Source organism: Hyperolius riggenbachi, chromosome 3 (genome assembly GCF_040937935.1).
Source record: "Hyperolius riggenbachi isolate aHypRig1 chromosome 3, aHypRig1.pri, whole genome shotgun sequence".
NCBI classification, from domain to species: domain Eukaryota; kingdom Metazoa; phylum Chordata; class Amphibia; order Anura; family Hyperoliidae; genus Hyperolius; species Hyperolius riggenbachi.
Window position 1 is genome coordinate 260,633,707 of NC_090648.1, and position 16,078 is coordinate 260,649,784.

Here is a 16,078-nt window from a genome sequence, read left to right on the forward strand (position 1 = left end):
ATAATAAAATATGTAAATAAAATCAATTTGCAAAAGCAATATAATTACAGCAATATATATTATACACTCATTATAAATCTTTAGGATACATTGATCTTCTTGCTATAATTTCTGGCTCAATCACCCCCTGCTTTAGTAATCTGTTTGTCCTAGTAACAATAGAATGTTTCTAATCCTCTTTTTTTGTTCTTATTATATTAAAAATACATTGTGAACCCAAAAGGTATAAAAGAATGCTCTTAAATTGATTGCTTTAAAGATAACTTACGGTATATTGTCATCCTTGAATAAAATGTATGCTATATAACCAGATCATCTTGTCTGAAATGCTCATTTTTAAACTGTTGCTGCATAGTGAACACATTAAAAAGTCCTGTTTGCAACTGTTAACTGCAAACAGGAGACTAACATATATGTGATTGGTGAACAAGAACATGTGTTCCCAGATCAAAGTGCCTGTAAGAGCTGGTCCACACTAGGTCCGGAAACGTATCCGTGGCTGCGTTTTTCAAACCTGATGAAAAACGGAGTCCCGGATACTAATGTTCAAAACAATCCGTCTGCGTTTGCGGGGATCCGTTTTCAAAACCTGAACGGAAGGTCCGGATCTGCTGCATTTTCACGCAACGGATCAGGACCACGGATACACGCAGGGGTAGTGAAAGCAATGAGAAAACGCATCTCCAGCTCCACAGGCAAAAAACGGATGTTAAAACGGATAGCCTGAGCTTTATGATTGGCCCAAAAAAATCCTCCCACTCCTTCCTAATGATGGAGACGTTTTCTGTCAGGGAAAAACCTGAACGGAAACTGATGCAAAACTGATGCACTTTCATCAGTTTGCAGTACGGTGGGTACTTCCCCTGATCCGGACTGCAGTGTCCGTCCTGCAACTGTGTCTAGTGTGGACCAGCTCTAAGGAAAGGATTGTGGTTTCTGCAAGAAGCCAATGATCATTTCTGTAACAAACTTCCTGTGAATAAAATGTGTGGGGAGGTCTAGTTTACACTACATAAATTAAATTAAATTAACCCTTCTTCCTGCCTCCCTTGCCACCCATAGTTATAATTTAACAAGTTATAAAAAAAAAAAGTGACAGCAATAAAAAAAAATACATAAATAGTTATTTTTTGGGACGTAGCTTTTTAATATACATGTCTGTTATTTTAGCAAATAAGGGCTTGTAATTATTTATGGGGTACAGTAAGGAAACAAATAACCCCCCCAAAACACACCTTTATTTCCAAATAATATATCGTTGACATACATTGTACTAGGAACATAATTTAAGTGTTGTGACAGCCAGGACAAAGGGGAAATACGATGTGTGGGTTTCATCTACAGTAGCATTGCTTATTTTAAAACTTTAGGGGATGAAATTTGAGAAATAGTGTATTTTTTCATTGTGTGCATGTATGCTTTTCATTCAGTTTGCCGCAAAAAAATTCAACTACATAGGCCTCAGATCTCAAACACCCTAAATTTTATTCTCTCACTTGTCACAATTAAAATGATACCATATATACATAATCAGATAGCTTTTTGGCCACGCAACACACTGTTAACCATGGGCAGCACCAATTGATTTTTCAAGGCCATTTTTTGCACCAAAAGTAATACAGTCATTCTTTCTTAGCAAAGCCCATGGAGTGTCTGAACAGTCAAGAAAAGCCATTTCAAAGACTAGAGACCCAGGCCTACTCAAATATACATATTTTATAACATTTGTACTTATGCGGTTTTAGGTCGCATTCACAGTGGGATGTTATGGTCGCGTGTTATAAAGTCTTATAACGCAGCTTACCGCACTGCAATGCTAATCCTATCTGCCATTCACAGTGCGATGTTAAAGTCATGTTAAAAATGTTGCATTGTGGTAACTCACTGCTTTCAGTGTGTTACCTCTTCTCTTAACGCAGACACGTCCCACTGTGAATGTGACTTTACTGAAATTGTACCATCATTTTGAAAATGGTATTTTTTTTTTACAGTTTTTCTTACTTGCCCCCCCCTCCCCCCCAAAAAAAATATTCAAATGACATAGGCCTCTGCTTTCGAACACCCCAAGTTCTATTATTTTGCTTTTCACGGTTAAAATCACAACCTATATACATAATCAGTTTTTTTGGGCACACGGCACACTGTTAACTACCAGTAGCACTAAAGGCCATTTTCTTTACCAAATGTAATATAATGTCATTCTTTCTTATCAAAGGCCCTGGAGTAACAGAACATTTGATACATGTCATAAATGTTACCATTCTGAAAACTAGAATGGAAGCTGGAAACATCCTGCGCATGCGCAGAACAAGATTTTCTCCTAGTGTACATTTGCAGGACGCCCCTGTGGGAGTGTGTTCAAGTATGCGCTCAGCCAGGGCCATCCAGGAGCAGTGGCCAGGGCCGCGCAGGCGCAGTGGCCAGCGACTGGCTCTGTTGGCAAAATTAAAACTAAGCCACAGCAGGAAACTGGGGATTGTTCCAGGATGTTGCGGGCACAGGTCCTGGCAGTTTGCTGTCTGTGAACCTTGTTGCATTGTGGGAAATAGCTATTTACAGCTGTTTCCAACTGCCAAAAAAGTAAGCAGCAGCTACATCACCTGCCAGCAGTAAAAATTTCACCATGTGATAAATGTCATAATGTAAATCAGGGAGAGGAAAGATTTTACAATGGGCAAACACTGACTAAATCATTTATACATAATATTGTAAAAAGCACTTTTTATTACATTATTTTTACTTCAGTTCCTCTTTAAGGGTGCTTCAGGAAGCTGGAGGTAAGTATGGAACCTGAGACGCTTCTTGTCTCAGGTTCCCTTTGAAGTGCATGTGCGTGTGCACACATGTGTGCATGTGCGGATGCACGTGCACATGCGGGAGTGTGCACTTGTGGGTGCATGAGCGTTTTTTGCGGCAGACGGTTTAAAACATCCATTGGTCCATTAAGAAGGACCATCTGGACGTTTTAATACTACTTGTGGTCCAGCAGTGGTTAAATAGACACTGCAAGTAAGGTAGTATGGCTGAACAGTGTACAACTTCTATTATTAATAGGTATAAAGATCTAGGAAATCAAGCATGCAGCGTCTCTCATTGGTAGTAGAAACTACTGGGTGGTTTATCACTTTGGGTTGCACAGACAATTTAATGGTTCAAAAGCCTTCAGTTTTTAGAGGGGCAGCCATATTTGCACAGTACATATACTCTACATTTCGTACTGCCTCTAAATCTGCAGAACAGTAATTGTGCTGTACTCGAACATAATTCTGATTTCTAAAGAGGGCATCTCAGTGTCATTTCACTGATCATTATATTCCACTTGGTATTTTATGTTGTAACTGAATTTCTCACCACATCACGGAAAACCTATAAATATGTAGAAATATGGGTGTGAAAAATGGCACTTGAAGACAAATAAAGGCAAAAAATCTCCTCAAAGATAACTTAGAGCAAGACAATAATAATGCACAATGACTGAAATTGTTTTGAACCTTCCAGCAAACAAACGTAAGCGTATCACCAAAAATCTTTTTTTTAATACATAGTGAAAATAAGTTATGTTCAGTGAACAGTTAATAGTCGTTCCATTTAAAGTGGAAATTATGCACTTAAAGATGACATGATGCCAAGTGATTTATAGAGCCACTGGTTATTTCTGTGAAAAGGAAATTGTCAACGTTCCCAAGTGAGGATATTTTTTATGCACATAAATCTATATCTACTGTATGAAAAAGACTTGGTAAAGAAATGAGAACCAAATGGACTGGCAGTTGAAGGAAATTTATAAGCATTAAACTACCAGCAATTTAGTGGAGACCTGATTTGTCCTTGACATAATCCCAAGAGAAAACCAAGGTCAGAAATTGCTATATTTCCATCCTTTGACAGAAGTTGAGGAAAGCAATGCCACATTGTATGAGAGCATTCTATGCAAAAACTTTTTCTTTTTTTAACAAGAAAAAAAAGCCCAACTTTTTATATTAAATTACATGATAATAATATGTTTAAATAATCCTTTACAGACTTAAAATTAGTCCTGGCTAGCAGTGTATTTTTATTTGATAGCGAGATTCCTCCAGGCTCCATAATGGGAAGATTGTGCCCAGCTCAGATATCAAATAGTATTGAAAGAAAAATATCATAAAATGACTACATATTACTGTATCACAAATATTTCATCAGTTGCATAGACAGAAATACTGACTCAAAAAAATAATATTCAGACCATAAAAATTATATTTCTTTGTTAATTCAAATAAAGTAAGATGGTTTTATCTTTCAGGGTCAAAGTATCATTTGCTAAATAGGAATAAGCCCCAGATAAGGAAGTTGAAGGCAGAATGAACACAAGATTTGGCTTTGCCCAAGAAAATGGGCACACGACTGTAAAAAAGTAAGGGATAGATGTCTGCATATTAATATTTAATGTTAGCAAACAAACAGGCACTGATCACTATGTAAAAAAAAAATCTCACCACAGAGTCCAGTCATGTCCACAATATGGTTGCACATTTCCCAAGTAAAAACCAAGAGACTGGGTGACATCAACTAGGTTGGTGAAGTCCAGGCTAATGCTATTGAACAGAACAGACGTCATGGTGATCTCATCGATGGCCCACACATCTTCCCCTTGTCCTGAATGGTATGGCTGCCACCATCTAAACTGTATTCCAAAATGTTTGGCTTCCTCAGGCAGCTCCACTGATATTATCCTGGAAAAGAACAACACTTTATTAGATCTTTTCATATGTCCTTGCTCAACATTTACCATAAATTGCACGTGTATGTTACTGTATGTATTTCCATACATCTACTATCATGGTTTTATAACAGAAACAGTCTGCCTAGTGTGGCATATTTTCAGATGTTTGCTTGTTCTCAAATCTTAATGAATTATTTATTTTCAAAACAAAATTAAAACTTGGAATTTATGTACTGATACATATTTATAAAACAGTGATGGTGATGCTTCTGCTTAGAGTTTATTAGTATTATTATTAATATCTTTTGGAAATGTTTATTTTGATTTTTTCAGTTTGAAATCCTCAGGGCCAAATTTACAGCTCAGGTGCCTATAGGCACAAAAGCTTTGATGCCCTAAGCCCTGCCCCTTAACAAAGACCACACCCCTCACCCCCATAGACATTTAGATGTGCTTCCCTTCCCCTTTCCCCATAGTCAGATGTGCCAGCTATAGGTGCCCCAGTATAGGTTACCTAGTTATAGGTTCCCTCAGTATAGGTAGTCAGACATGGGTGCCCCAGTATAGGTTTGCCAGATATAGGTGCCCCCAGTATAGGTAGCCAGCTATAGGTGCCCCAGTATAGGCAGCCAGACATAGGTGCTCCAGAATAGGTAGGCAAGTATAGACACCCCAGTATAGGTAGTCAGATATAGGTGTCCCAATATAGGTTTGCCAGGAATGGGTGTCCCAGAATAGGTTAGCCAGCTATAGGCGCCACAGGATAGGTTAGCCAGCTATAGGTGCCCCCTCTGCCTCCCTCTGCAGAGTGCCAGCGGAGTAGTTACTAGAAGAGACTCATCGGCTCACAATATTTGACCGATGATCTTCATTCAGTAGCAACAGAGCATCCAACACTGTTTCCATGGCTACAGCGTGTCTCTCTGCATGTGACCCGGTGGCTTATCACAGTGAGTCACATGATGAGTCATGTGACGCACACACTATTATGAGCTGCCAGGTCACATGCAGAGAGACCCGCTGTAGCTACGGAGTCGCCGCTGGGCTTGCTGCCGCTGCTGAAGATCATCACTGGATCGTTAGGAGCCAGTTTGTCTCTTCTCGTAACCAGTCTGATGGCACTTTGCAGAGGGAGGGGGAGAAAGGTGGGCACTTTAGGATAGCCAAAGACTCGCTTTTAATACATGGGCCACCTGTAGGTATATGCCTACAGTGCCTATAGGTAAATCCGGCCCTGGAAATGCTGCTTAAAAATATGAAGGAATATGAAAGTCTTTAAAAACATTCCAGTACTACCTGTCATTTAATAAAGTAAGGATTTAATTCATTTCACTTGACCCTGCATATATACATACATACTGTATATACAGTTAGCATATACTGTATACAAAAGTACTTATGGGTAGTGTGTGGGAGTGTAGGTGTCATAGGTGTCATCAGGGCCAGGCCGAGGCATAGGCTGGAGAGGCTCCAGCCTCAGGGCGCAGTGTAGGAGGGGGCGCACAATTCATTCAGCTGTCATTCCTAATTGTGTATGAAGCAGAAAGAAATAAGAAAAGTGGATACATAGCAGTGACTGCAAGCCAGATAACTAGATATTAAGGTGTTGGGGAGGTTGTGGGCCCTGTGGCCCTCTTAGACTAATAGCAATCAGTGAGTGACCGCTGTGGTGGGAGGGGTGGAGGGGCGCACTTTGGTGTCTCAGCCTTGGGTGCTGGAGGACCTTGTCCCAGCTCTGGGTGTCATTTACACTGAAAAAATATAACAGTGGCTTGGTGTATCATAATAGCTACAATTAAAAATATGCAAAATGATATGTAATCTAAGTTCCCAGAAGACAGATGCTATTGTATGTAAAAGGTACTGCCTCAATTCCAAGCAAGTAAGGGAACTTACTTCTTGCTGTTTTGCAAGTAATTATGTCAGGGGTACAATTATCTTCTAGAGAATTGTCTGTAAGCAGTCTGCAGGCACAGCTTTTATAAATGAAAGGTGTTTTTTCATCTATGCATGTCAGACAGCATTCAGAATGTGAAAGACAGCAGTTACAGGGCCTTGCTGCACCTGTGAATGGTGAATGGATGTATTTCTCTTCACCTTCATATCTATATATCATACAGCATATACTGTATATCTGATGACTCTATATATGACTCTGCATGAGCACCTGTCACGCTGACAGGTGACGTCACTTCAGCTTGTGCTGATAGCCTGGAGAGGGGATCTTCTTATCCATTTTCTACAGGCATTGCGGGGGGCAGCTGAGTCATTAAGACTCATGCATGCTTCCTGTATAGCTGTGGTATCAGTGCTTTGTGTGTAAAAAGAGCTTTGTGCTAAGTTATACAGTTGTGAGCAATGCCTATATAGACACGGCATGAAGGTGTCCTCTTCAGTGACATCACCTGTCAGCGTGAGCCCCGGCAGTGTTTTCATGCACAATTGTGCAAATGTAACGCTGGAGAGATGTGGCCAAAGCAGCTGTGTGGCAGGTAAGCTGCAGGCCTGCAGCCAATGATTCTCTCAGCTAATCAGAAGATATGCTGCAGTCTCAACTTCTCTCATAAGAATGAGGTGAACCAGACTGTCACTGATGATGTGTGGATGGACTTGCTGATTGCAGAATACAACTGTTCCATTACTTTTTGTGGTGGGCCAAACATTTTCAGCTGCCATAGGTGGTACATCCTCTTTTGGACTTTCTTCATGATGGCAACACTGTTGCTTTCCCATTTTATGTAGTTAGAGATCATGCAACTTTAATTATTGTTCTTTGGTCACAGCAGATCCATTTATAATTAGGGTAAATGGCTGGAGTGGGGAAGGGGAGGGAGGCTTAGTTCTTCTAAAATCTATTATCATCTCCACAGTCTAAAGAACTTTACATTCCAAGCTGTGGCACCAGGAAGAAAGCTGTCTTACTACATGCCTATAAGTAGACTCGTTCCCATTGTGTATGATACAAACTAGTGTTGTATCATCTGCAAACTTCAGAACCTTTACAGATGGATCTGTGGAGATGTAGTCATTGGTGTACAGTGAAGATTGAGATGCAGCTGTTGGTGTACAGTGAATAAGGCAGTTGGGAGACCACACAGGCCTAAGGGGCTTCAGTTCTGACTGTCAGAAAGAGTCTGAGATCTATGCAGTGAATTCAGGCATTGGTAGTTCGGAGACTTTGCTGTGTGCATGCATTTAAAAGAGGCAGTGGGTAATTTGGGCATCGGATTACGCCAATAGAATATTGGTTCTGTTACCAATATTCTACCGTTGCCTTCCCTAGACCTATACCTCACACTTATCCTCCTTTACCTATGCCTAACACTAGCCCCCTCTGCCTACACCTAACACTAACCAATAAAAAGTGACATTCTGCAGACAATGTGGGATTTGGCAACATGATAGCCGAACCCCAGGTGCCCGGTATGCACTATACTAGACCTATGATACTTATTTACTACCTCTCATATAAGGTTTGAATGCTTGTAAGAGATTGAGGCTTATTGATACATGCAGTCATTTATAAACATTTAAACAGCTGAAATATGGTATACTAAAGGCACTTAATTTTATGAAAATATTGTGATTTGCCTTTATCACAACTTTAGAAAATAGATTCCAAAGCGTTGTCCTTTTCCAAGGGCCGGTTCTAACTACAATGGGGCCCCGGGGCAAAAGTAACTTGGGTCCCCCACCCCGTACTGACTCCCAGAACCCATCCCACCACCACCCATCCATCATATGTCCCCAAAAGCATTGTTGGGGACCCCATTATTCCTTTCCCTTGCAAATTCAGAGTGCACACACATTGGGGTCTTACCTAATCCAGACAGGACAGAAGAGGCAGCTCCATGCTCTACACTCTGGACTTCCCCATGGCGCCTCTCTTCCTCGTTCCCTGCTGGCATGTATGGGGTCACCATACTTGGAGGGGAGGGGACACACACCTTGGGGGCCCCTACAGGCTCTTGAGCCCTGGGGTAATTTCCCCTATTGCCTCTATGGAAGCACCGACCCTGCCTTTTGCTCTATTTTTGAACATGCAAAATATGAAAAAAAAATAGCTTGCAAAGCCAAAATTATTTTCAGAAATCTGGCTAACCAGACTTTTATTTTCGTGTTCAGATTAAAAAAGGAATGATTGAAGTATACAGCATTTGTGCTTGTGGTTGCAAGTACATTAAGACCACCGTTTATGTATTTGGAATGGATATATATCCACTTCTTTTCTTCTATGCCTATAACTGTTTCAAGAAGAGATTATCGACTCCTGAAGTGTATAAACATTTGCTTTCATTGTATGGAAATCAGACCCTAACCTATTCCTAAGGGCACAGTGCGGCATGCAAGGTCATTTGATTTGCTGTGGCAGCCATGACAACAAACGGGCACTTGACAAACGGCCAAGGAAATTAAGAATAATATCTAATCTCCTGCAGCAATTACTGCATATGGGAGTAGAGCGAACACACCACATTGCTGAATCAATGTCATCCTTATGCACATTCAGTAAATTATTCATTGGCGTGCTTTGGTCCAAACCCAACAGCAGGTGATGAGTAGAGGTATTTGTTATGCCATGATATACAGTATAATTAGACCCAATAACTAAGAGAACATTTGCAAAAAAGACTATATTAATGAAAGTCACATACATATCATAAGATATAGAAAGCAGTGAAATAAACATTTATTTTCTACAATATCATATAACAAGATGGCAGGAAATAATTTTCCCTATGTCCTGCACTTAGTGGGAGCTGATGCTCTAAACATTTAAGTGCAACATACAGTAACTCATTTCTCATCACCTTTTAATGGGATTTTCCTGACTTCAGTTTACCTCATCACCATATCTTAACCACTTGAAGACCACAGTGGTAAACCCCCCTAAAGACCAGGGACATTTTCTCTAAAATGGCCACTGCAGCTTTAAGGGCAAGCTGCAGGGCCGCACAACACAGCACACGAGTGATTCGCTCCCCCCTTTTCCCCCCACCAACAGAGCTCTCTGTTGGTGGGGTCTGATCGCCCCCAAGTTGTTAATTTTTTTTTATAAATATTTATGTTTGTTTTTTTCTACTGTTTTTGACTGTTTTTTTTATTTATTTATTTTTCTATCCCCTCCCTCCACCCCAGCCGGCCAATCACGGCGATCGGCTGTCATAGGCTTCTGCCTATGAGAGCCGATCGCTCTCTTGTCCCCCAGGGGACTGTCCCCAGTACAGCTCTGCTGCTGATCGCAGCGCTGTACCAACAGTAAAGATGGCGAATTCACCGTCTAACAGTCTCCCGAGCAGGAATAGCAGGAGATGTGCGCGCAGCCTGCACGCGATCTCCTGCAAAATGCAGCCCCAGGACTTGACGCCAATCGGCTTTAGGCGGTCCTGGGGCTGCCGCCGCGGCCACGCCCATGGGCATGGAGCGGTCTTCAGGTAGTTAAAATATTACTCCTAAAACTACTATATTATTGTTTAAGCCCTGCCTAAGGCCCTGCTGGCTCTTGATCCAGTTTAACATGGTCCATTTCTGATGCACAAGCACCCACTGTATGTCCTTTTGACAATGGACAGGGGTCAGCACTGGCACTCTGGTTCGTGTTTACATAGCTACATAAGCAGCAAGCTGAGATGCACTGTGTGCTATGACTGCTTTCTCTCATGGCCAGCATTACCGTCTCCAGAAATCTGTTCCAATTTCAACAGAGCCATTAAAAAGAGGCCCTGCGATTTCTTTGATCATTTTCTTGTGCTGCGTTTTGTGAATCATATCTCAAGATGCCAGCAGTGTTAGAGACCTGATAGTTAGGTAACGTATCAAAAAACTGTATGACAATTGACAAAGATTAATACTTAATGCAGTATTTCCTTTGGTATTTTGAAGATTCATGCAATATTTAATTTGGTATTTGCAGGATTATTGCAATGCATGGAAAATGGAAGCCAGAAGTGATACATTTTTGTTTTTATTCTATTGACATGTTAGGTGCAAGTCCAAATGATACAACATTAATATACAATTTGTATCAGCTAAAAACCATTAGTATCCATTTACCACTCTTATTTACTACACAAAAATATTGTAAATTCAGGTTATACAACACACGTGAAATATGTTTTTTTTTTTACTAACTTTCCTCCTTTTAATAACCTCAAAAATGGCTGATTGTGATCTTACCGTCACAATCAAACTGGAGGTAAAATACCAAAGATCGCACTTGATTACTGCATGCACTATTCTTTGTGAATTGACATTAATTAGGTTTTTATCTCACAAGTTGGTAATTTTAGTTTTTCATGCAGTAACAGCATTTGTGAATTAACATTCCCCAAACTGTTTGATAAAATCAATTGTTTTTTGACTTACTGAACGTGGCAATGCTTTGTGAATTGAGGCCATAATTTAAATTCTTCAGATCTTTATACTTAGCAACTTTCTTCCACTGACTGCCTACTTGCTGCCTAATATAACACACCCATTGAGTGGTGCCGTTATAAAGAGATAATCAGTGCTATACACTTCACCTGCAATTGTTTTTTAATGCTGTGGCTGATAGTTATTGAATATCTATCTACCTATCTATCTATCTATCTATCTATCTATCTATCTATCTATCTATCTATCTATCTATCTGTCTGTCTGTCTGTCTGTCTGTCTGTCTGTCTGTCTGTCTGTCTGTCTGTCTGTCTGTCTGTCTGTCTGTCTATCTGTCTATCTACTATACCCTTTACATGTCTGTATCTGTAAAATGTGTGTTTGCGTGGCTATTCAAGAGAATATCCTTCACTGTCCTTGCTCTGGTCATAAGTATAAAATTAAAAAAAGAATGCTGAATGTAAAGGCAGCACAGTGATTTAGACATAAGGAGTAAAGTGTAATTAGTTATTATTTAAATATGCATTAGCAGGCCAGGCTATTGTTAATATTAAGTGTGAAATGTTTTATCCAAACATTGATGACAGTATGACAGTATCATTTGATGATAAACAAGTACTTATGTATTTATGATCTCCAAGTGTTTCATTCCTGCCATTCTCATTATGAAAAAAACAGGTTATCTATTATACAAGAAAAGTCAATAATTTAATGCTCCATCCACTACACTGTATTGCAATATTAACAGAAAAGAACATTCAAGTGAAAGAGATACTCTTTAATTATTGTTATGATGTCCACAAATAACTGCTTGCTTGTGAGCTTATAGTATTAAATGTCAGACTTCCAGTCTAGGAATTTCATCATATTGATGGCAGATTTATGAATAAGGCCATAGCGCTTTGTAATACCAAGCACAGCAAACAACACACAGACGTGTGATCCAAATGATGCATAATACATGTCTCACTGCTTTTCATTATGGGAAATATATGGATGTTCAGCCGAGAGTGGTGCATAATGAATCCCCTTAGTGTTCTACATTATGGGACATAAATCCCAAGCAGACTCATCAGTTTTTTCAAAAATGATATTGCAAGACTTGCTCAACACTTTTTTGAGTGTTCAGCAGCTCACATGCCAGGTCTATGTATACTGGATTAACAGACAAGACAATTTCTATCCTGCCAATTCATTTGCAGAACATCTAAACATCGGTGGCACATTTATCACTCTCCAGCCCTTGAAATCTTCAAGAACACCCTTAAAACTCACCATTTTTCAGGCATGCACATCATTTAACCTTGAGTAATCTATTCAGCCACTGACTAATCTCTGCTTCCTGCAGAATCTGACACAGGAACGCACACAGTGCCGAAGATTTATCAAAACCATTGCGCGTAAAATAGAAGCTAAACTGTTGCAAAAGTGGAGCAACCGCTCAGAGCGGCAAAGCAGAGTCCCGGACTTTGGCATCTGCTCGACTTCTGCTTCACTCTTCCTTGCACTTGTCTTGGTAAAACTCCACCAATGACCTAATATACTGCTGACTCATGTCCATAATTCCTGTATTTTCCACCATCCATTTATATTCTAAACTCATAAGGGCAAGGTTATCTTCCCTGTTATTTCTTGCAATTGCACTATACAGTCATTACTGTCACATTTATGTACCGTAATATTCCACCACTGCATTAAGCTCCCGTGATTATATCTTACTTTGTATAAAAGCCAGAATAATGGAGGCACTATATACAGTATATATCATTAATAATAATAACTTCATAGAAAATGCTTGCTTTTAGGATAGATACAAATGTTTGCTTCTTCCGACCTAACTAAGCTCATTGTTTGAATGTAACAGTTTAACCACTTAAGTACCAGCAGTCTCTGCCTCCTTAAGGACCAGAGGCCGCTGTTACAAGAAACAGCGGAATAGCGATGAATACCGATGAATCGCTGCACATACCAGCCGCAATCGCCGTCACCGCCGCACGTCAGGAACCTGGGCCACCCACTCTGCCATCTCTATGACAGCATAGTTCCTGTGAGCCGGTCAGGTCAGGTGGCTCTTGACCCTGCCTATCAATGTAAGCCAATGGAAGCTGCTTACATTGATAGACAGGGTCAGGAGCCAATGAAATCAGCTCCTGATCCACTCACAGGGCTCTGCCGCTATAGAGACGGCAGAGCGAGTGAGCTGGGGTGGGGAGAAAGCAGCGAGATCATTGGGAGCAATGAAAGTGGCGAGAACGCGCGGCGTCATGGATTGAAATCTACGCTGTGGCAGCCAGGTAGCCATCAAAACAGGGCGTAGATTTCAATCATCAAGGTCCTAAAATAGTTAATTAATTAATCTGAAAGGAATTAGAATTTAGATTAGTTTACATGATATCATTCAATCGTTTTCCCCCATGGAGGTGTCGTTGTTCTTGTGGGATTAAAATTCACAATCAGATAGAATAGAATAATGAGACAGTGATACAAGGTATGGAGAAGCAATGAAAATAGACTAACCGTCAGCTGATGCAAGGATTTAGCAGGATTGTGCAGAATTCTAGAGACTCTAACACATGCTTCTTATGCTCAGCACGATGCTACCTACTTCACCATGTAGCATTTCAATGAAAACACATGCTTGAAGGAATATTTTGAAAAACTTTAAAAAATTGCCACAAATGTTTTTGCATATGCATACCCAGATAAATGGTGTAATCTATCACTTCACTATGGAACTATAGCTCAAATTTACATTTTCAAACAGGATCGCTAACCAAAAATATGCCGACTGTGCATCTATGAATTTTCTGGTACCGTTTTGATTTTTTTTGTTATCTGTATCAAAGAGACAGTCACTGGAAATCTGATAACTGAGGCTGCATTCGTTTGAAAAAGGCACCTGGAAAAAATGGCGCCAGATGTAGTTGATAAACGTTATTTTGGTTATTAAAGGGCACCAGATATAGCCGAGAAACATTGATAGGGTGCTGAATATAGAAGAGAAAAGTGATAGGGCTTCAGAAAAAAAGCAAGAAAAGTGATATGGCACTTAACATTAACCCCCTTCCCCCATGGTAGTGCCTAACCTTAACCCCCCAAGGTAGTGCTTATTCCTAACTCACAATGGTGGTGTCTAACCTTAACCCATACCGCCCAAGGTGGCGCCTGACCTTAAACCCCCCCTCCCTCGACCCATAGTGGTGCCTAACTTTAAAGAGGAACTCCAGTGAAAAGAATGTAATAAAAAAGTGCTTCATTTTTACAATAATTACTGTATGTATAAATGATTTAGTCAATGTTTGCCCATTGCAAAATCTTTTAAATCCCTGATTTACATTCTGACATTTATTACATGGTGGCATATTTTCTGTTGGCAGGTGATGTAGCTGCTGCATGTTCTTTGGCAGTTGGAAACAGCTGTAAACAGCTATTTCCCACAATGCAACAAGGTTCACAGACAGGAAACTGACAGGAGTACCACGGTCTTCAGAGTTTCTTGTGGAAGGGGTCTCACCACACTATCAGTCATACAGCGCCCCCTGATGGTCTGTTTGTGAAAAGGAATAGATTTCTCATGTAAAAGGGGGTATCAGCTACTGATTGGGATAAAGTTCAATTCGTGGTCAGAGTTTCTCTTTAAAGGGACACTTAAGTCAAATAAAAAAAATGAGTTTTACTCACCTAGGGCTTCCAATAGCCCCCTGCAGCTGTCCGGTGCCCTCGCCGTCTCCCTCCGATCCTCCTGGCCCCGCCGGCAGCCACTTCCTGTTTCGGTGACAGGAGCTGACAGGCTGGGGACGCGAGTGATTCTTCACGTTCCTGGCCACAATAGCACCCTCTATGCTGCTATATGGTATATGATATATACTATAGCGGGATAGATGGCACTATTGTGGCCAGGAACGCGAAGAATCACTCTCGTCCCCAGCCTGTCAGCTCCTGTCACCGAAACAGGAAGTGGCTGCCGGCGGGGCCAGGATGATCGGAGGGAGACGGCGAGGGCACCGGACAGCTGCAGGGGGCTATTGGAAGCCCCAGGTGAGTAAAACTCATTTTTTTTGTTTGACTTAAGTGTCCCTTTAACACCACATGCTGGTGCCTAACTTTAACCCCATGGTGGTGCCTAACCTCAACTTCCCCATGGTGGTGCCTAATCTTAACCCCTACCGCCCATGGTGGTGCCTAACCTTAACCCTCCATGGTGGTGCCTAACCTCAACTTCCTCATGGTGGTGCCTAATTCTAACCCCCCTCCACGGTGGTGCCTAATCTTAACCCTGGAATTTGCCGCAACCATTGTAGCAGCATTGTATGTCCAATATATAAACGGTATTTTGCAACACTGTTGTAGCAGCATTTTCATATAAACACTATTCAGCAAGATCTATGTGGTCATTATTTTGAAATGATATAACTGATTTTCCATGATTGTTGTACCTTTTATGTCAAAGGTATAAACGGTATTTGACGTCATTGTTGTAGCCGCATTTTCACAGAAACACTAAGATCATGGTATTTTGAACTGATATAAGCGATTTTCTGTGTTTGGTGTAGTCGCATTTTATGTCAAAGACATAAATGGTATTCGGCATCATTGCTGTAGCTATATTTTTATAGTGTAAAAATTAAGTGATAGCGACACTGAGGCCAAATGACAGATAAAAGGTTTTCATGAGGATTTTGCTTTTTAATAGTACCACTGGTAGCCTAGAGATGACCAGAAGGGACTGGGGTGGGTTCAGGGTTTCTTCATAACATTTTGTTTTAAGGTTGCCTGAGTATCTCTCTTCGTTTCTTTAAAGAGAGCCTGAGGTGGGCTCCAAAAAATTAAATAAAAAGGTAGGCTACCTGACCCGTGTGGCTGAGCGGATCAGGTAGCAGCAAAAATCACCACTCCCCTCCCCGCTCCTGTGGGCCGCAATGGCCCACTCTCACTTTCCGTGAGCTCTGGGTCATAAGGCTGCACTGAGGGACTGTGTGTGTCTCTCATAGCATCCAGGGA

At 40.8% G+C, this 16,078-nt stretch overlaps 1 protein-coding gene across 6 annotated transcripts in view; it reads right to left on the bottom strand.

The window, feature by feature from the left end:
• Positions 1-16,078, bottom strand: part of RELN (reelin) — a 736,759-nt gene that overhangs the window by 239,014 nt on the left and 481,667 nt on the right. For all 6 annotated transcript variants that reach the window (XM_068276234.1, XM_068276231.1, XM_068276232.1 and 3 more), the window contains one exon: positions 4,476-4,712. In XM_068276234.1, the coding sequence (XP_068132335.1) occupies positions 4,476-4,712 (237 nt within the window). The remainder of the gene's footprint in view (positions 1-4,475; positions 4,713-16,078) is intronic.